Source organism: Oncorhynchus mykiss, chromosome 3 (genome assembly GCF_013265735.2).
Source record: "Oncorhynchus mykiss isolate Arlee chromosome 3, USDA_OmykA_1.1, whole genome shotgun sequence".
In the NCBI taxonomy this organism is placed as follows: domain Eukaryota; kingdom Metazoa; phylum Chordata; class Actinopteri; order Salmoniformes; family Salmonidae; genus Oncorhynchus; species Oncorhynchus mykiss.
In genome coordinates, this window is record NC_048567.1 from 36241538 (window position 1) to 36263206 (window position 21669).

Below are 21669 nucleotides of genomic sequence, written 5' to 3' on the forward strand. Positions count from 1 at the left end.
ATTGGCTACGACAGCTCAGTGACATTTTTTGATTGGCCCTGGCTGCTCCCAGAATGTGTTTTAATTGGCTGCAGTACAATAATTCTGTGTGTGGAGTTGAGACCTAGGTTTTTCCTAAAGTGGGAAATATAACATCAGATATGTCTTGATAAAAGAGGGGAGGTACACTTCCCCATCTTCCTACAGTCTTTTTTTCTATCTTCAACTACTTCACCTGGCATCTCATCCCTGCCATGCTGCACCCTAGTGGCTGTACATGACAGTGCAACACAGGGGGAGACGCTGAAGGCCTGTTGCTGTCATCTCATCTTTACTCATTACAAGAAGATAGCCCCTCTTCCCCCAGCTTGAGAACAAGATTGAATAAGCTCAGGCTAAATTTAAAATGTTTGTTTTGACTTGAGTCACACTTTTACCCTCTCTGTTGGCGCTGCTGCCCTGGATGTTGACCTGGCTTGGCCTTCTCAGAGCAGTGGTGTCTCGTGCAGACTGCTCTAGCCAGATGGTTTGTAGATAGATACACAGTGGTGTGGTAGAGTTTTCTCTCTCACTGTGTCTGAGCTCTTTTTGGAACCAGGAGGTATTATGTTGGATGTTGCACGTTACAACATTACAGGGTAGAAGTACACTGAAATAGACCGTTTCTGTATGTGGCAGAGACTCCAGCATACAGGTAGAGCAAGAATAGATCAGAGCAATAACACGGTGTTACCGCAATTACCTCGCTAATGTGATCATTAGAGCACTTCCTCCACTCATCAGGCCAAGGAAATGTGGCCTTATTTGTCAGGGTATGATTTGTGGCAGCAATATCAACGTGAGAGTCAGTGTTTGGTCACAGGGCTTTGACTAGGCCTAAACACCATGACAGTCTGTTTTGGGGGTCTTTAGGGACTGGCCACCTAGTCATCGATAGTGTCACTAACTAATAATGATGAAACTAATGCCGAGGTGTATTTTGTCAGGTCTGCCTAAGCTCTGTGATTCACTTCTGCTTATTTCTGTGTTTCTGCAGATCCAGTGAGGTACTAGGTTTGACCAGAGACGGCCTAAGAGGAACAAGAGAAGACCCAGAGGTTTCTACTCACCAGAGCCACAGGTGTCAGAACTGTCCAGCAGTATGCCAAGCCAGACCCTCATCTAGCTCCCAATCCACAGTGAAGACCTATCAAAATGGCTCAGACTTACTCTGTGATGAGAGCGAATCTATGTTTACCTACATCCTCTATGCTGCTCTGGGGCACTTTTTAATTATGTCTTATTTGGTCCTCTTGAAAGACTTTTGGCCTGCTCATAAAAAAGGTACTCCGTTAGATGTTCCCTCGTCCCAGGCATCCCTGCGGCACTGTGGCTAGCCCCATGAGGCTGTGTGGTGCACTGCTCCCTGAGGCAATCCCTGTGTGTCTGTAAGGCCTCCTCCCCACTCTATGGAGGCGGAGCCCAGCCACCCTGCTGATGGGGAGCGATCCGGAAGGCAACAGCAGCCTCTTTCTCCTGGGGCCACTGAGCCCCCCACAGGGTCCCGTCCAACTCAGCCACAGCAACCGTCATCCAACCCCCGCCCCGTCCACGGTGGCCTGGGATGTCTCCACCACCGCAAGCCTAAACGTAGCGACCTGCTTCTCAGGCTTCAGCATCAGCACAAGACCCAAGCAGCATGTCAGCTCTCAACAGACACCCCAGGTCCTTCAGGAGGTAGCTTCTCCTCCCCCTCCACCTTATCCCTACAATCCTCCTCTACCCAAGGCCACAACACTCAGGGGGTGCAGTCCCAGCCCAACCAGGAAGTCCTAGAGGGCAGCCCATCTAAAAGAGGCGAGAGGAAGCTCCAGAAACCGGGGAAGTACGTGTGCACTTACTGCGGCCGTCCATGTGCCAAACCCAGCGTTCTCCAGAAACACATCCGCTCTCACACAGGGGAGAGGCCTTATCCTTGCGTCCCCTGTGGCTTCTCCTTCAAGACCAAGAGTAACCTGTACAAGCACCGCAAGTCCCACGCCCACCGCATCAAGGCAGGCCTGGCATCCAGCCGGGACGAGCTGAGCCTGAGCGGACCCGAGATGAGCGCCCTGGGAGAGGATCCCGAGGAGCCCACGGAGGGGGAGAGCACAGACTCTGAGGAGGAGACGGGTCAGTACAGGAAGGAGAGGCTGAGCAAGCAGAAGAGCAGCAGCAGTTTGGCGCTGTCAGGGCAAGAGGAGGGCCAAAGGCCTGACGACTCCCAGGCCGTGAAGCAGAGACTGGCCATGAGGCTGAGCGAGAGGAAGCGTGGCCCCATGGCCTCCCCGGACGACCCTCCCTCCACCTCCTCCTCACTGGGCCCCAGCAGTAAAGGCAGCCAAGAGTCAGGCTACTTCTCCCTTTCGAGGAGCTCTGAGATGAGCCGAGCTGACTCCCAGGTAAGCCCTCCCAATGCCAAAACCTATGCCGAGATCATCCTGGGCAAGTATGGGCGGCTTGGAGGGCAGCAGCGCGGTCCCCATCAGCAGCGCGCCCACTCTTCTTCATCGGGGATGGAGGAGAAGAGCAGCATGCCCTTCAGCATGCCCAAGACGCAGGTCATCGAGCACATCACCAAACTCATCACCATCAACAAGGCGGTTGTGGACACCAGCGAGATCGACAGCGTCAAGCCCAGGCGCTCCTCGCTCTCCAGGAAGAGTAGTCTGGAGTCACCCAAGTTCTTCTCCCCCAAAGACCCCTATGTGTTTGAGCCTAAGGGAGAAAGCCCAGGTCCCAGTATGACAGGCCAATCATTCCATCCCCATATCCAAGACGTGGGCCCATCGGGGGTCCAGAAGTCCTCCTCCTCATTGCCTCTGCTGAGAAGCCACTCCATGCCCACCTCAGCAGGCCAGGAAAACCACTCCACCACCTCTCCCTGGGGGTTCTCTGGTCAGAGCCACTCCTTTGATGAGCAGCAGGCCGTGGTGGCCAAGATGAGGGTGGGCGGGCAGTACCGTTTGCTGAGGCGCCAGCCCGCCATCGAGTTGCCCCTCGGCACTGAGCTAAGCCTGGAGGAGGCTGGCCCCTCCTCCTCCGCAGCTACAGAAATTGGCCTAACCAGGAAGCAGCAACGCAAAGGTCCAAGGCTGTATGAGTGCGAGACCTGCGGCATCCGCTGTAAACAAAGGGAAAGTTACGAGGCCCACAGGGGTTTCTGCACAGGCAAGCCAATAAAGGAGCTGGAGAGAGGAGAGGTGGATGGGGCGTTCCGGGATGACCGCCCCCAGATGATGCACTATAAATTCCGGGCACTGGCCATGGCAGTGAGGAAGAGGAGGAAAGCGGATAGTCTGGAGGAGGATCCTCCCAGCCCCAGGCCTACAGCTGTTGTGACCTGCAGCCCCGCAACCACCACTGCAGTGCCAAATCGGGTGCAGCAGAGTGAGGCCTTCTCAGGTGCTCCCTCACAGGCTGAGCAGCAGCAGCAAGATAGGAAGGGCATCTCGGTCATCCAGCACACCAGCTCCTTCGAGAAGCAGAAAAGTATATCCATGGAGAGCCAGGAGTCTATAGAGCTCAGAGAGAGCCAGTTAACACCGCAAAAACAGCCGCAGCCAAAATCATCTCCCTCCATGTCCCGCCTGGTCCGCCAGCACAACATCCAAGTGCCAGAGATCCTAGTGACGGTGGAGCCTGACGCTGATATGGTGTCAGTGTCGCCCATGGCGGCGGCATCCTCGTCCAAGGAGCCAGAGAGAGTGGTAGAGGAGTTCCAGTGGCCTCAGCGCAGCCAGAGTATGGCTCAGCTCCCCGCCGAGAAGCTGCCACCAAAGAAGAAGCGTCTCCGTCTAGCCGAGGCTGCTGCCCAGTCTTCTAGAGAGTCCAGCTTTGAGTCGGTATCGCTGGGGACCCAGAGCCCCAGCCAGGAGAGCAGCATTTCCCATTCACCCAGCCGCTCTGCCTTCTTTGAAGACATGGGGGGAAAACCTGCTGAGCCTTCCCCCTGGGGCTCCAGCAGCACCCAGGGCTCCCACATGCTAACAGTGCCCTCGGGCCCCCACCAACAATACCAACCCCAAAGAGAGATGCGGCGCTCAGCCTCGGAGCAGGCCCCGGTCAGCCCCCAGCACACGGATGAGATCGTGGAGACCAGGAGCAAATCCTTTGACTACGGTTCCCTATCCCCGCAGGAGTCTGCTTCAGCCTGGAGGGAGAGGAGGAAGTGCCTACTGGTAAAGCACACCACCCTCGGTGAGCCAGACCACGAGGAAGGGGCCGTGGCTAGCCACTCAGGCCGACCAGGGAGCACCAAGCCGGACCCGTCCTACACCAGCCACCCTTCCTTCCACCCAGCTGAAGCCAGCACCTCGAAGCTCAGCCTGGGGGCCATAGGGAAGACCGTACAGCTGTTCCACCAGCCCCGGATACTCCCATTCCCCATGCGACCAACTGGGCATGATCGGTTCCCTCTTGGCCAGTTAGCCCAGCTCCATCCGGTCACCACTGCCATCTCAGATGTCCTCTCCACCCACATCATCCACAGAGCCTTCTTACACACACACCCTTCCCCTCCAACCATACAAGTTCACCCAGGGCAGCTTCACATGGCAGAACGCCTAGGCCTGCCCCTCCATCCTATTTCAGCTCTGCTTTCCCTGCAGTACCCCACTGGGGCTGGCCAGGCTGTGTACCTCCCTGTTTCTCCTGGGCTCACCATCCAAGTCCCCACACAGCCCCCCATGCCCTCCACCGTGGTTCTCCCTACCCCAGCTCCTCAGTCCTTAGTCCCTCTGCCCTGCCGCCATCCCCCGCTTGTCATCGCAACGTGCCTGGCACAGCTGACGCCAGTCGTGTCACTGATGGTGCCAGTGCGCCTCCAGACCAACATGATCACCTACGCCAGTGCCCTGTACACCACCCTCTCCCAGATCCTGGCGTCAGCCCGCTCCCAGGAGCCCATCTGCTGCATGGCCATGGTCATCATGGGCCAGCTGGAGCAGGAAAAGCTGCAGAGGTCCTACCTGAAGATCCCCACCCCGGACTTCAAGAGCTACCTGCCCCTGTCTCTACCCCTGGAGCTGGGCTCTGTGTCCGGAGAGGGCTATGAGCCACTGGGGGCTGGAGGGAGCAAACGCATGCTCTCTCCTGCAGCCAGTCTGGAGCTCAGCACAGAGGCCCAGCGCCAGCAGAAACGAGTGAAGGAGGAAGAGGAGGAGGGAGAGAAGGTGGGAGAGGAAGAGGAAAATACGGGTTCTGGGAGAAAACTGGAAATCAGGGAAGACAAAAAGAAAGAGCCGGAAAGGGCCCAGATAGGAGTAGTAACTGTGAAAGTCGAGGAGGAAGAGAATGTACGGGACACAGAAGGGCACAGGGAAGAGAGGGAGATGCAAGGGAAGGCTGGACCTAAGAAAGAAAAGGGGAATGAGGGCCAGGGAGTGAGTGCGTCCTTTGTACCCCAGAGTCCTGAGCGAGTCAAAGCCCCCTTGTATCCCAGCCTCCACACCACCACCTCAGTCAGCTGGTGCTACTTGAACTACGCGAAGCCCAACCCTTCTGCCCAGAGGGAGCCACAAACCTCCGTTTACACCTCCTGGAGCATCAGCGTGCACAACCCCAACCTGCCAGGCCTGTCCACCAAGCTGGCCCTGTCCCTGCTGCACTCTAAGCAGAAACACAGCTTAGAGACCTACACCATGGCCACAGCTCTAACCCCGGCGACAGGCAAGGTGGTCCCTGCCAGCAGTAGAAAGCCCCACATTTCAGAGGTAAATATAACAGCAATATTCAATATGTAGCAAACCACAGCATGGGCACAAATTAGACCAAAACTACCAAAACCGCTGATTCAGTTTTAGTTATGAATTATATAGAATAATGCATACCCCACAACTTCACAGCTGGAAATTACCAGACACTATGCTGTTAGATTATACACAACCAATACATGAAATGTTTGACATTAATTGTTGTTCCAATGTACTGTATATCATCAATGCCAACCAAGATGTTGGTGAATTTGCCCGTATCTGTCTTTGAGTGTAGGTACATGCTACCCCACCCAGCACCCCTGTCGAAGTGAAGGAGCCACCACAGCAGCCTGAGAAGGAGGAGAAGAAGGAGAAGAGAGAGGTGCAAGGGCCCTCCACCTCCAAACAGAGCGAACCTCTCCGTGTCCAAATCTTCGAGGGCGGGTAAGCCCTGATCAACTAATACTAGTGGAGTTTTCTATGAGCAGATAGATTTTTCTGCAAAATTAATCATGCAGATATTCAACGTTACTGACAGATAAAGGCAGTAGAGATGTAGCAATACAGTAGATGTGAGTCATTGTATTCAGATACGGTAGCAGTACCAGAAAGCACAGAGTTGCCACCAAATGCTGAGTCTCAAAATATAAATGACACATAAGGGGAAACAAAGCAGTAACAATGGAGAATGTTTTACACTTCAGTCTTCCAGAATAACAGAGAAACAGGTGAGCTAGCCCCCAGGGACTTCATTTATACCGACAGCAGAGCCTTTCCCATTCACAGCTGGTAGAAAATGTAGAGTGTTGAATGGGGTTGGGATTTGTGCGGTGCAGCAGACAAGCAGAAAGCATCTCACCAGATGTGTTTTATGAGATTCTCATGGGTGTTGGTATACCTTCCTCTCAATGACACAAGAGCAACTGAAGTTTAGCTGCTGTACTGTACATACATATGTAGGAAAGAAATCACCTAAAGTCTCTTGAGTAAAGGCAATAATTGGGTGTGGGTATTGAACACGACTAATTGCTGTGAGGTGTGTGAGAGTCTTCCCACTGCAGAATATGCTCTCACTGTTGCTTCTGATCGCAGCTCACAAAGCTGCCTTTTCCTGTGGCAGCTTCTGCAGTCTAGCCAACAGATCGTGATCTGCCAAGAGCACAGTAAAAGATAGTGTGATAGAGATGGAATTGAAAGGGAAAGATGGAGGGGAAATGGTGGATAGAGGGAAATATAGAAGGAAACATTAAACATTTAGTTTCCTTATGACAGACAAGGACATACATGCATGTGTGCGAAAGAGATGGAGACAGAAATACAAACCGATAGGTGTTGATAGAAAGATGTGTGATAGAGAATTTTTACAACGAATGACAGATGGACAACATAAGAGGTGTGTGTGTGGGTGGGGGGTGAGTGATTTAAGCTTATACAATGCTGTTTGTGATCTAATTATTGACACTTTTAGGATATTAATAATGATTTCTCATAAAATTGTTACTTATACATTGATTTATTATAACATTTGTGAAGAATGATAATTCCAGCCAAAATAATATATAGGAGTAGAGCTTTCCACAAATCACCATATCATTTTCAAATATAGAGAGCTTGCTTTGTTATAATTAGCAAATCTGAAAAATTAGAATTCCATATAGTTGGTTCCGAACACATCTACATGAATGAATCATGAATGAGTAATGAAAGTTAGAGGCATAGAGTAAATATCATACCCCCCGAAAATGCTAACCTCCCCTGTTATTGGTAATGGTGAGAGGTTAGCATGTTTTTTGAGGTATGATCACACAGTTTTGGAATATAAAAGGAATGAATCCATTAAATATAATAAAAATAAGTTATGCGTTTAATACATACAGATAAAATCAGGGTTCCCCAACTGGCGGTGGTTTTATATGATCAACCAATTTGTCTGAGGAAAATAAATAATATATTTTTGGGAGGGCATGAAAGACACAAGGAAATCAGCTTCAAGTGATTTTAATTTTGGTAATCTGTTTCCAAGTATTCCCACGCATAATAGGTGGGTAGGCTGTTTGGCTGGATTTAGGACCGCGCCGACGCCACAAAGCGGACGGACAGGCTGTGTGAAGGCAAAGCTTCTGGAGGGCTGGCTGGACCAGCACGGGAGAGTTGAACATACTGGTGCAAGACTCCAGGATTTTTGGGGTTGTAGGAGTCGTGTTTGGAGTCATAGGAGTCGACCCTTGCTCGACTCCCAAAACACGCTGAAACAGATGCGCACACACATAAACCTCATTGTTGCAGAGTCCTACTGGAAAGACTACATTTGTATTCTAGAGGACTGACATGAGCATGATTCTGCCCATTTGCCTATAAAAGGGCTATTTTGTTTGAATATAGAAGGTGATGTGTAGGAACTCGAATATTTCTGTGATATTTCTGTTGTGCACCGCCTTGACTGATCCCATGGGATGATGCGGTGCACTCTGCTCATAACTTTATTCTTTGCCATGTTATTGCCCTATTCGAACGGATATTACTAGATACGTTGGTTTTATAGTTATTATCCAAGCATGTGCTTTACTCCAGAGGAATTCACACAGGATTCATTTTTTCAAAACTGCCCCCTGTAATTCTTAATTTTTCTAATTGAATCGACTCTTATGACGGAAGCCTGGAGTTTTTTTTATTTTTGGCGTGAAGATATTACAAAGTCATGTCCAGACGATAATAGGCTATACTGATAACTCGTGCTAGGCTTCCAAATGTGGTTGGCTTCCAAATGTATAGGTCTTCCCATAATAATTCAATGTATGAATTGTGATCGTAATCATTATTTTAGCGATCCATCTATGGTGACTTCCTTCCTGCTGATTTGAGCTGCTGAATCATATTTGCACTTGACCGTGTTTATGGATGAAAAAGTGAACTTGCCATTTCCAAAAAGTTTAGTGGGGATTCTGTTTTGCGATCTATTTCCTAAGACAGGACTCTTCAGCCCTGTTCGTGGAGAGCTACCATCCTGTAGGTTTTCACTCCAACACTAATCTTGCGCATCTGATTCAATAGTTAGCTAGTTGATAAGCTGAATCAGGTTAGTTACAACTGGGTTTGGAGCGAAAACCTACAGGAAGATAGTTCTCCAGGAACAGGGTTGGAGAGCCCTGATCTAGGACATCAATAGCCAGCCAGGGTTTCATTAAATAATAATACTTTTTATTGCCTAATTTAATTTATGCATTTGGCGATGTTCAACTTCAATTCACTTCCACTATGAAGAATATCTTAGCCGTACTCATTGATAGCCTAATATATACTTGAATATACTTTTGGTGAATATATGAGGCATTGCTAAATGGAGATTGCCAAGGTATAGCCTATGCGCACAGTTCTGACTGGCTGTCTGCCTGCCTCAAACTTCTCTCCCTCACTTGCTCCTCTTTCTCTTCGCTATGAAAATGCTAGTATGTGTTTGGTCTTCAGTTGTTGTGTGTAGAATAGCTCAGCTTACTTATTGATAGCCCCTACTTTGGTGAACTTGCACAAGACATTGCAAGCCAAGGAATTGCGAAACAGCATGCCTATAGCCGACAGATTTTGATCACCTGCACGCTTCTGACTGTCTGCCTGGTAGCCGACATGCCTACCTATGCCTGGCTGTGCAACTTCCATCCCTTTCTCTCTCCCTCAGTAGCTCGCTCTTTCTTTTCTGTGAAAGATGCTAGAGTTTATGTTCTCTTAGTACACTACAAAAAAAATGTTTCCTCCGTTGCAAAAATACTGAATCTTAGGAGTCGAGGAGTCTATTCTAAGCTTGACACCCAGAAATGGGAGTCGACGGGCAAGGAGTCGTCTCCCAACCAATAGCTGAACATTGGCAGCTGCTATCGGAAACTCATATGTTATGCAACTCTAGAAACTCATTATGGTCTTATTATGAAGGCTGTTTTATCTCAGCATGTCTACAGATTCTCCCTTCTCCCTGTTTTTGTTTGCTTGGAAATGTTGATACTTGATACTTAACAAAAGAAACTGTAACCAATCATTTATAGCGGCTAAGAAATGCATTGCCATTAATTGGAATGTCACAATGGATGGCAGAAATATCAAGTTATGTATCACCAGATTTGATTTATTACAGGATTAAGGGTATACTGGGCACTTTCATGAGGTCTGGATTAGGGCTGGGCGATATGACGAAATATATCGTGTGACGATCGAAAAACGTCTATCGTTTCATATTATGCTCTATCGTTTATTTTGTTGTTGCAAATCAGTCTTTACGGTAATATTTTGCAACACAAACAAACATGGAGGAGAGGGGACACCAGGCCTGGTTTTCATTGTTGGTTTTAAAAAGGCTTTTGATAAAGTACAACTGGAGTTTATATATAAATGCCTAGAACATTTCAATTTGGGGGAATCTCTTATAAAATGGGTTAAGGTTCTGTATAGTAACCCTAGGTGTAAAATAGTGAATCATGGCTACATCTCAGAAAGTTTTAAACTATCTAGAGGAGTAAAACAAGGTTGTCCACTATCGGCATATCTATTTATTATTGCCATCGAAATGTTACCTGCTAAGATTAGATCAAACAATAATATTAAGGGATTAGAAATCCGTGGCTTAAAAACGAAGGTGTCATTGTACGCTGATGATTCATGTTTTCTTTTCAAACCACAATTAGAGTCTCTCCACGGCCTCTTAGAGGCTCTAGATACTTTTGCTATCCTCTCTGAATTAAGACCAAATTATGATAAATGTACCATACTGGATCACTAAAAAATGCACATTTTACATTACCATGTAGTTTACCAATTAAATCGTCTGACGGAGATGTGGACATACTCGGTATACAAATCCAAAAAGAAAGAAATGATCTCACTCCAATACATTTTTATAGAAAGTTACCAAAAATAGATAAGATCTTGCTACCATGGAAAGGAAAATACATGTCTATTTGTGGAGAAATCACCCTGATTAACTCTTTAGTTAATCACAGAGTACCTATCTGTTTACCTATTTGCTTATGGTTTTGCCTACACCCAGTGACCCTGCTTTTGAAATTATATGAACAAAAAATATTCAGTTTTATTTGGAACGGCAAGCCAGATAAAATTAAAAGGGCCTATTTATATAATGAATATGAATTCGGTGGGCAGAAATGATTAAATATTAAAGCATTAGACCTCTCACTAAAGGCATCAGTCATACAAAAGTTATAGTTAAATCCAAACTGGTTCTCTAGTCAATTGGTACGAATGTCTCATCCTATATTCAGGAAGGGCCTTTTCCCCTTTATTCAGATTACACCTGCTCACTTTCGGTTGTTTGAAAAAATAAATAATCTCCAAAATATCTTTATTTTTTTAACAAGCCTTAGAAAGTTGGTTGCAATTTCAGTTTAATCCACCTAAAAGGACGGAACAAATAGTACAACAAATATTGTGGTTAAATTCAAATATACTAATTGATAAAAAAAAACTGTATTTATTGAATAAATGTTTAAAAAGGTATATTTTAGTGAATGATATCATAAATAGGACTGGTGGAGTTATGTCACACATGCAGCTAACACAGACATATGGAAAGGTCTGCTCTACCCAAAATTACAACCAATTAATTGCAGCATTACCACAAAAATGGAAGAGGCAAGTAGAAGGGGAAAAAAGTAAGGAACTTGTATATCGGCCCTGTATTAAAGAACATAAATGTTTAAAGAAAAGTGTGATAAATAAAAACATACACCAATTTCATTTAAGGACCAAAAAACTGACAGCTGTGCCATATAAATTGCAAAATAGTTGGGAAGAGATTTCATGGCACATGGTTTATGAATTGATACGCAAAACAACGCCGGATTCCTCTTCAATTTAAATTACTATACAATATTCTTGCAACTAATAGAATGTTATACAGTGGGGCAAAAAAGTATTTAGTCTGCCACCAATTGTGCAAGTTCTCCCACTTAAAAAGATGAGAGAGGCCTGTAATTTTCATCATAGGTACACTTCAACGATGACAGACAAAATGAGAAAAAAAATCCAGATAATCACATTGTAGAATTTTTTATGAATTTATTTGCAAATTATGGTGGAAAATAAGTACCATAATTCGTAGTCACATTCATGCCCAGCATCATCACAACCAGAAACAGATTGAAATTGTCAGTGTGATGTAATTTTAACACATTTTGTCCAGTTTCTCCTGCTGGGTGTATGCCGTGTGCCTGCACTCACAATAGTGACTCAAAACGCTGTTGCATTCCATCAATGACATTATCACAATCAGTTGTTGCTGCTTTGATTTGACCATATTAATGACCTAAGGCTCGTATTTCTGTGTGTTTATTATATTATAATCAAGTCTATGATTTGATATTTGATAGAGCAGTCTGACTGAGCGGTGGTAGGCAGCAGCAGGCTCGTAAGCATTCATTCAAACAGCACTTTCCTGCGTTTGCCAGCAGCTCTTCGCTGTGCTTCAAGCATTGCGCTGTTTATGACTTCAAGCCTAACTCCCGAGATTAGGCTGGCAATACTATAGTGCCTATAAGAACATCCAATAGTATGTATTGTCTAACCTAAAACTTCTTAACTAGGAATATTGAAGACTCATGTTAAAAGGAATCACCAGCTTTCCTATGTTCTCATGTTCTGAGCAAGGAACTTAAACGTGAACTTTTTTACATGGCACATATTGCACTTTTACTATCTTCTCCAACACAGTGTTTTTGCATTATTTAAACCAAATTGAACATGTTTCATTATTTATTTGAGACTAAATAGATTTTTTTATGTATTATATTAAGTTCAAATAAAAGTGTTAATTCAGTATTGTTGTAATTGTCATCATTACAAATATATATATAAAAATCAGCCGATTAATCGGTATCGGCTTTTTTTGGTCCTCCAATAAATCGGTATCGGCGTTGAAAAATCATAATCGGTTGACCTCTAGTTCAAAGTACTGTTGTTGCCTCATTGGAGCTCAATGCGAATTCTGATCTTTATTCATGTTGATTAAGTATACTGTATAACAAATTCTGTATTTAAAGATAAGTGTACATCAGGTTGGGTAGTGCATAGTATTTCCGTAAGTTTTAAAAACAAAATATAAACTAGTCTTTTATAGAGGAGTAGAGCTAAATGTAGAGGTGGATTTTGTATGTATTGTCTATTTGGCTAAAGCCAGGCTTCCCTCTCTGTAGCTACTGATGTTGTTGGCCAAGTCACCCAAACTTAGGATAAAGGTTGGGTTCTCTACCTACCTGCCTGCCTGCCTGCCTGCCACGGGCATAGACAGGCTGGAGAGAGAGAACTACAAGGGGACTTAGAGGAAGCAGGGGTTTGGTGGGGCTACCCCGCTCTGATGTAAAGAGTGCCTTGTGTAGAGTAGGCCCAGGGAGCAATCTTTACCTACTTTTAACTCTATGTATTTTGTTTTTCTTTTCTCATTCCCTCTCCCCCCACTTCCTCTCTCTGTCCCTCTCCCCCTCTTTCCCATCAGATACAAGTCTAATGAGGAGTATGTGTATGTGCGGGGTCGTGGCCGAGGAAAGTATGTGTGCGGAGAGTGCGGGATCCGCTGTAAGAAGCCCAGCATGCTAAGGAAGCACATTCGAACACACACAGACGTCCGGCCCTACGTCTGCAAACACTGCAACTTTGCCTTCAAAACCAAAGGTGAGGAAGAGGAGGAGGAGGTGTGACCTTTCTAAATAGGACCCAAGTCATACAGCATCAGTGTCGCTCTGTCTTTGTATATGGTTGAGCAGTTTAGCTATACTCCAAGTTGATATTCACATCATAAGAAGGAATTCCTCTTGACCATGCCCACAAATTGGGGAAAACAAACATTTTTCCCCATTGACCCCCATTGTAAAAGAGCTAACTGTCAATTGTATTATTATACAGAAATAACAAAACATGCCGGAAAACTGCTGTGTTGTTCAATATACAAATAACCTGGTAAAAAATCCCGAACTGCGGTTCGCAATGCTCCAACATAAGGAAATGGAGCCTGCGAGAAGAGCCCTGTGGCTTCAGGCAATTTGGCGTGGAAAATATGGGGTCTGGTTCCCAAGTAGGCGACATGTACAGTGCATTCAGAAAGTATTCAGTATTCAGAAATTCTCCTCATCATTCTACACACAATACCCCATAATGATAAAGCAAAAACAATTTATAAAATAAAAGTTTAAACTGTTATCACATTTTACATAAGTATTCAGACCCTTTACTCAGTACTTTTTTGAAGCACCTTTGGCAACGGTTATAGCCTTGAGTCTTCTTGGGTATGACGCTACATGCTTGGCACACCTGTATTTGGGGAGTTTCTCCCATTCTTCTCTTCAGATCCTCTCAAGCTCTGTCAGGTTAGATGGGGAGCGTCGCTGCACAGCTATTTTCAGGTCTCTCCAGAGATGTTCGATTGGGTTCATGTCCGGGCTTTGGCTGGGCCACTCAAGGACATTCAAAGACTTGTCCCGAAGCAACTTCTGCGTTGTCTTGGCTGTGTGCTAAGGTTTGAGGTCCTGAATGCTCTGGAGCAGGTTTTTTTTATCAAGGATCTCTTTGTACTTTGCTCCTTTCATCTTTCCCTCGATCCTGACTAGTCTCCCAGTCCCTGCCGCTGAAAAACATCCCCATAGCATGATACTGCCACCACCATGCTTTACTGTAGGGATGGTGCCAGGTTTCCTCCAGACATGACACTTGGCATTCAGGTCAAAGAGTTCAATCTTTGTTTCATCAGACCAGATAATCTTGTTTCTCATGGTCTGAGAGTCCTTTAGGTGCCTTTTGGCAAACTCCAAGCGGGCCGTCATGTGCCTTTTACTGAAGAGTGTCTTCCGTCTGGCCACTCTATCATAAAGGCCTGATTGGTGAAGTGCTGCATGGTCGTCCTTCTGGAAGATTCTCCCATCTCCACAGAGGAGCTCTGTCCGAGTGAACATCGGGTTCTTGGTCACCTCCCTGGGCGGCCAGCTCTAGAAAGAATCTTGGTGGTTCCAAACTTCTTCCATTTAAGAATGATGGAGGCCAGTGTGTTCTTGGGGACCTTCAATGCTGCAGAAATGTTTTGGTATCCTTCCCCAGATCTGTGCCTCAACACAATCTTGTCTCGGAGCTCTACGGACAATTCCTTTGACCTCATGGCTTGGTTTTTGCTCTGACGTGCACTGTCAACTGTGAGACCGTATATAGACAGGTGTGTGCTTTTCCAAGTCATAAGGCTGTAATGTAAATAAAATGTGGAAAAAGTCAATGGGTCTGAATACTTTCCGAATGCACTGTAGCTATGTGTGTGTGAAAAACATTTAATCACATTTAAGACATTAAACTTGCTTAGTATAGTCTGTTTGTAACTCCACTCACTACTTGTAACTGTATTGTCTGTTTGTTTCTGTTGGTTTTTGCTATCTTATAATGTTCCGGTCAGTAGGTAGCTAGTACTCACTAACTTGGCTGCTAGCACCGTCATTTTTTCCCCAAATGTTTGATTTATTTAACCTTTATTTAACTAGGCAAATAACAGTCAGTTAAGAACAAATTCCTATTTACAATGACGGCCTACCAGAAGGCAAAATGAAAAGGGGCATGAGGGATGTCCTACAATATTACTTTTAGTAATGAGAATGCTTAGGAGTAGGCAATGTTGAAAAGTAATCTTTAGACATGTTGTACTTTTCTTAAATGTAGTTTTGTAATTGACTAAAACAAGCCGACAAGAAAATTCAGTTTGAAAAAGGTCAAGTTTTTTTGCTGTGAGCCAAAGGGGGTAGGTAACCTAGGTAACAACAGGTGGTTTTCCCCATCGGCGGGCTGTGATGTTCTGTCTAAAAACGACTCGGACTTAGTGTTGCAAAATGCAGGTAACTTTCAATAAATTCCCTGGTTTTACAGAAATCCTGGTTGGAGGTTTCTGGATTTCCTGCTTATTCCCTCCTGATTCCGGGAATCTTCCAACCAAGATTTTGGAAAAAACAGGGGATTTATTGAAAGTTCCCAGAATTTTGCAAACCTAGTTATGCTCGGCTATTTGGTTGTACTCCGGTCTCTCTCCCCACCATCAATTATTCCTCATCTACCCTGCTCTGGTTCAGTCTAATGTGGCTTTGCTGTTCTTGTTTTCCTTGTCTTCATAGGGAACCTTACCAAGCACATGAAGTCCAAGGCTCATGGGAAGAAGTGCCAGTCAATGGGAACGTCTGGGTCTTCACTGGACGAGCCGGAGACCGAGGAAGCAGGTACAATACCATCGGGAGGAAACTTCACTCATCAAACATCTTTCCTCAAACCTGACACGATAGCTAACCTTGTATCTATATGTAAGCTATATGTAAGGCTATATGTTGCTATTCTCCTTACTCTTGTGCTGAAGAGAAATTACAAATATTAAATTAATACATGAAGAATACATGGCCAAATACATTCCATAGAGTCTGTTTCTGGTGCAGGATGGGAGAGATGTACAGTGTTGTTTTCAAGGCGGCAGTCCTGGCCTATAAAGAACAGCATTCCAGACACTCACATCCACCCCCTCTCTGTGCAGGCTCAATGCCACCCATCCCTCTCTCCATCCCTCCCGGTAGCAGACTGCACTCAACACTGAGCCAAGGACAGCCCATTCAAACAACCCTTCCATTCAAATGCCAGCTGTTAGACTTCATGAATGGGAACAGCAGCACGATTCCATTAAATCAAACCTTGCCAATCTGCTCGCTATTTATAGCATCAGGTTGATAGAATGTTATGTTAGGTAGGAAGTCACCCTGTCCTGGTCCTTGTGCCCATTTCATGTGTTTGTGTGTATGAGTGTGTGTTTATATACAAAGGTATTGGGGTGTAGTGCCCAATTTTTTTATGTTTTGGCTCTGTACTCCATCACTTTGGGTTTGAAATGATACAATGACTATGAGGTTAAAGTGCAGACTGTCAACTTTAATTTGAGGGTCATTTTATCCAAATAGGGTGAACCGTTTAAAAATTACAGCCCTTTTTGTACATAGTCCCCCCCCCATTTTCAGGGACCAAAAGTATTGGGACAAATTTACTTATGTATTTTAAAGTAGTCAAAAGTTTAGTATTTGGACCCATGTACCTAGCATGTAATGATTACATCAGGCTTGTGACTCGTGTGACTACAAACTTGTGACTACAAACTTGTTGGATGCATTTTCTGTTTGTTTTAGTTGTGGTCAGAATTTCTTTTGCCCAGTAGTAAGGAATGGTAAATAATGTATTGTGTCATTTTGGAGTCACTTTTATTGTGAATAAGAATAGCAGTTTCTAAACACTTCTACATGAATGTGGATGCTACCATGATTAGGGATAGTCCTGAATGAATCGTGAATAATGATCAGTGAGAAAGTTAGATGCACAAATATTATACCCCAAAAACATGTTAACCTCTCACAATAGCACTGGAGGTTAGCATATTTGTGTGTCTAACTTTCTGTAACTTTCTCTTTCTCTTAATTATTCACGATTCATTCAGGACTATCTGTAATCATGGTATCATCCACATTTATGTAGAAGTGTTTATAAACATATTGTATTTTTATTGAAGCTCGTAGTCCAATCCAAAGTGCTGGAGTACAGAGCCAAAACAACAACAAATGTGTCAGTGTCCCAATACTTTTGGAGCTCACTGTAAGTCCATAATGACTTAGGTGAACTCAGTTTCTGTAGAGCTGCATTGTCTGCTGGTTTTCAGTCTTGCCTTTCAATCTGGAACTAGTTTAGACCAAGTGTTCCGTATTGGACAAGTTCAGATAGTACCTCCCCGTTTCACTCTGTTTCTGACTGCTTTCTTCCATTTCGTGACTACTGAACACAACTGTGTTAATTTAGGTGCATTCTGGAGGACTGGAGTTTGGAGAATTAGGCTTAGTGTAAGTTTTCCCCTTTTCTCATCAGGAGATATTGAAGAGCATTTATCTGGCTCCGAGGACCAGGATGAGCACCAGTTCTCTGACGTGGATGATTCAGAGGAGGACGATGACGAGGATGATGAAGAGGAGTACTCATCTCACAACGAGCCGTCCTCCTCACCCGACCGCCGTCTGTCCACATGGGGGCACTCCAGCAGCGGAAGACGGTCCCAGCAGGGCACGCCTGACCCCTCAGCCCCAGAACCCCAGCCAGATCCCTGCCTCAGCCAGGAGCCCTCTCCCACCCATAGACTGTGGCCCAGCGGGCGTGCTTCCTCTCCAGAAAGCCGGAGGGCACTGTTCTGGGACGCCTCCCCCAGGGCCTTCTCCCCTAGCAGTGAGAGCTGCTCTCCCATCCGAAGCCTTTCCCCCAGACTGGAGCTGGCCTCCCCCAACCGACACCTCTCGCCCTCTTCCAAGAGAGAACCATCCCCCATCAGAGCTCTATCCCCCATCAGAGCTCTATCCCCCCTGTACCCCCTGCGGCCTCTGTCCCCTAGCCAGTATCGGGTGTTGTGGGCCCGGGCCTCTCCCTCGTCCCTGGGGGTGCAACATAGACCTCGCAGGTCTCCCAGTCGTTTGCCATGGGACATCCCCAGTATGATGGCCAGCGATCGCAGACAGGTGGGTTCAATGGTAAGTTATGTATATAATTCACTTGGTGATCCTGTAGTTTTGTCAGTTACAAAATGAGATGTAATTAGCCATCCCTCCACATAACTACATTGTCAGTAATGGTCAGTAGTAAACACATCTTATTGCAGAGTAATTTCCCTTTTGGTACTAAGCTAACACTCACTATATGAGAATAGCAGAGACCTAAATACATAACTATGCAACACTTTGTAAATGTACTTTTGAGAGTTTTTTTCCTATCATCAGGCTGGCGGCTGATGGTGTTTAATGCCTGTGGTTGCGTCTTGCTTGCTCCCCTCCACTGTGTTTTAAAATCTGCATTGGAAGCCCAGTTTAGCCAAAGGCAATGTGAAAACATGTTCAGTGTTTTGTTCTACTGTGTGAAGTAATGATGAGGTAATTGCTCCCCGTACAGGAGAGGATAGGAACACCAAGTAAAGGGCAGATTGGTCCAGAGCCCTGCCTGTCATTCCCCCCAGCTTTCCGTCTTTCCCCCACTGACAGCCCTAAAGCCCAGTCCCAGTCCAATGACCGCATCTTCAGCCACCTGCCTCTGCACTCCCAGCAGGCCAGGGTGCCCTACCTGATGATCCCCATTGGGGGCATTCAGATGGTGCAGGCTCGTCCCCGTTCCCACCCCACTGCCCCCACCTCGACCTCCTCTCCCCCAATGGAGGGGCTTTTACTGGGCCAGACCAGGAGGGAAACCCCCTGGTGCAGGACCCCCATAACTCAAGGGCTCAGAACTCCTGGGGACCACTGGTCTGACAGCCAGGAAGTAGTAGGAGCCAGCCAATCAGGGCTATGCATTCCCAGTATAACCCCACCCATATGTTCCAAACCCTCCACCTCGCACCAGGGTAGGATGGACCCAGGGATGATAAACACAATGCAAAAGGACAGCTTACACAGCTCCTCCCACTCACACAGGTCTGAGGGAGAGACCAGAAAACGACGGCCCTCACACAGCCAGGCAGGACCATCCCCCTAGTCAGCCAGTCCCCCCTCCCACACACGGGATTGGATAGCTGTCTGAGAGGCAGGAGCCACCAGGGTTGTGGTCCAGAACGACTGGTTCAGAATTGGTAGAGGAAGAAGCTAAGGTGGAGACTCAACCAATCAAGGCCAGAGCACTTTGATACGTCATGCATCCTTTACGCTTTTTGTTGCAACTCTTGTTTTTGGGTTTTGTATTGCTTTGTTTTTACACAGTTTTCAATTCAATTGTTAACTTAAATGTTAGTTCTTCTGCAATATTCAGGTTTGTTATAAAATGCACTTTTTCATTTTTGGCGATTTCTTTAAATCTCTTGATCTTAGCAGTATCAATAGAGATACAGGTATCTTAATATATATTTAAATATATATGTCAAATAAATATGAATACATTTGTAAATGACCAAAATCGTTAATGAACAATAAATTCACATTTATTTGTTTTGTCTCTTTGTCCACTATTACCCAAACTGTAGTTACTTGTGCCTTTTCTTTCTGTGTTTGTCTTGAGATGACGACAAAGAAAAAAGGCTGTGAAGTTTTGATTTACACTCTGTGTTTCCAGGAAGGGGGTTCCTGTGTGGCGTGATGATTGATTGTTTGTATCCTTAAAGGGATAGTTTGGGGTTAGAAGTAGTTTCGTGAGCCAATGCTAACTAGCTGTACCCGAAGACTTCCAGTCTTTGCACTAAGCTAGTTAGCATTGGCTCACAAAACTACAGCACCTCTACCTTCCTTCATACTGGATGCAGAGACATAATAATTAATTGCCAAAACACCAAACTATCCCTTTAAGGCCATTGCATTGATGTCAGGGTATTCTAAAATATGGAATATGAGGTGGTATATTGAAGGAACAGTGAGCGCTTTGCAAAGAAAATGCACTGAAGTCATATTTTTTATAAAAAGATAGTCAATGTTATGTCTCTGTACAGAGAAGAGTGCTCCATATTTATTATTTTGTTAAACTATGTAAGTTATTCTTTAAGTTTTTTTACTTGACATTTTTGGAGGAAAAAAACATGCCATTTTTATTTAGTCATGTGTCTGTCTTTTTCATAATGTTCTCAAAAGACTTGAGATGGAGAGGAAGTTCTCTTTTAAGATTGGATATGGAACAAGTGCCCAAAATATTTTCACACAGGACATTTTTTTTTCTCTGAACCAATAAAAATTGCACCAGACTTCTGTGAGGTTATTTTACTTGTTTTGTTTTCTTGTTTTTAAAAAATGTCATAATTTTTTTAATAGGTCAACCACAATACTGATTGATTAATACATATAGAATGCTTCTGTTTGAATTCCACAAAATAACAACGAGTTAATATCAACAAAATTCAATAAATTGTTATTTGTCACTTGCTTCGAAAACAACAGGTGTAAACTAACAGTGAAATACTTACTTAAGGGCCCTTCCCAACAATGTAGATAAAAATAATAGAATCAAATTATAACACAAGGAATAAATACATAATGAGTAATGATAACTTGGTTATATACACGGGGTACCAGTACTGAGTGTCAAGTCCTGATCGTAGAGTGTCAAGTCCTGATCGTTTTATTCTCTATGTTTGTTTAGTCAGGGTGTGACTCGAGTGGGAAAGTCTATGCTTTCTGGTTCTTTGTTTTTGGCTGGGTATGATTCTCAATCAGGGACAGCTGTCTATCGTTGTCTCTGATTGGGAATCATACTTAGGCAGCCTTTTTTCCTTTTCTCATTTGTGGGTTGTTGTCTTTGTTAGTGGCATGTATAGCCTTACAGAGTTTCACGTTCGTTTTGTTGTTTATTGTTTTTGTTGGCGACTTTTAAAATAAAATAATGTACGCTTACCACTCTGCACCTTGGTCCGGTCATTTCCTTGACGACGATCGTGACAGAACAACCCACCACAAACGGACCAAGCGGCGTGGCCGGGAGGAGCAGACAAAGTGGACATGGGAAGACATTGGAAGGAAAGGGATCCTTGACATGGGAGGAGATCCTGGCTGGAAAGGATCGCCTGCCGTGTGGAAGCAGCGAGGAAGGCGGAAGCAGCTAGTAAAGGGGCCCAGTGTTACACAGGGTCACGGCTGGCAAGGAAGATCGGGAGGCCACTCCCCAAAAAATTGGGGTGGCATATGGGGAGGTTGGCGGAGCTAACTCCCCATGCTCACGGTAGGGAGCGTGGTACTGGTCAGGCACCATGTTATGCGGTGAAGTGCACATTGTCTCCAGTGCACGTTCACAGCTCTGTGCGCTATATTCCAGCTCCTCGCATTGGCCGGTCTAGAGTGGGCATCCAGCCAGGATGGATTGTGCCACCTCAGCGCTCATGGCCTCTAGTGCATCTCTTCGGCCCAGGGTATCCCGCGCCGGCTCTGCACACTGTGTCTCCAGTGCATCTGCACAGCCCAGTGCATCCTGTGCTAGCGCCCCGCATTTG

At 45.4% G+C, this 21669-nt stretch overlaps 1 protein-coding gene across 6 annotated transcripts in view; it reads left to right on the forward strand.

Moving 5' to 3' along the window:
• LOC110519702 (transcription factor HIVEP3) overlaps window positions 1–20430 on the forward strand; it is an 89775-nt gene extending 69345 nt beyond the window's left edge. For 3 of the 6 annotated variants that reach the window (XM_021596673.2, XM_021596677.2, XM_021596680.2), the window contains exons 2-7: window positions 1016–5711; window positions 5989–6137; window positions 13186–13361; window positions 15827–15928; window positions 17601–18250; window positions 18666–20430. In XM_021596673.2, the coding sequence (XP_021452348.2) occupies window positions 1428–5711; window positions 5989–6137; window positions 13186–13361; window positions 15827–15928; window positions 17601–18250; window positions 18666–19241 (5937 nt within the window). In that variant the 5' untranslated portion in view covers window positions 1016–1427 and the 3' untranslated portion in view covers window positions 19242–20430. The remainder of the gene's footprint in view (window positions 1–1015; window positions 5712–5988; window positions 6138–13185; window positions 13362–15826; window positions 15929–17600; window positions 18251–18665) is intronic. The other 3 variants (XM_021596696.2, XM_021596688.2, XM_021596700.2) reach the window with 3 other exon arrangements.
• The last annotated feature ends 1239 nt before the right edge of the window (window positions 20431–21669 follow it).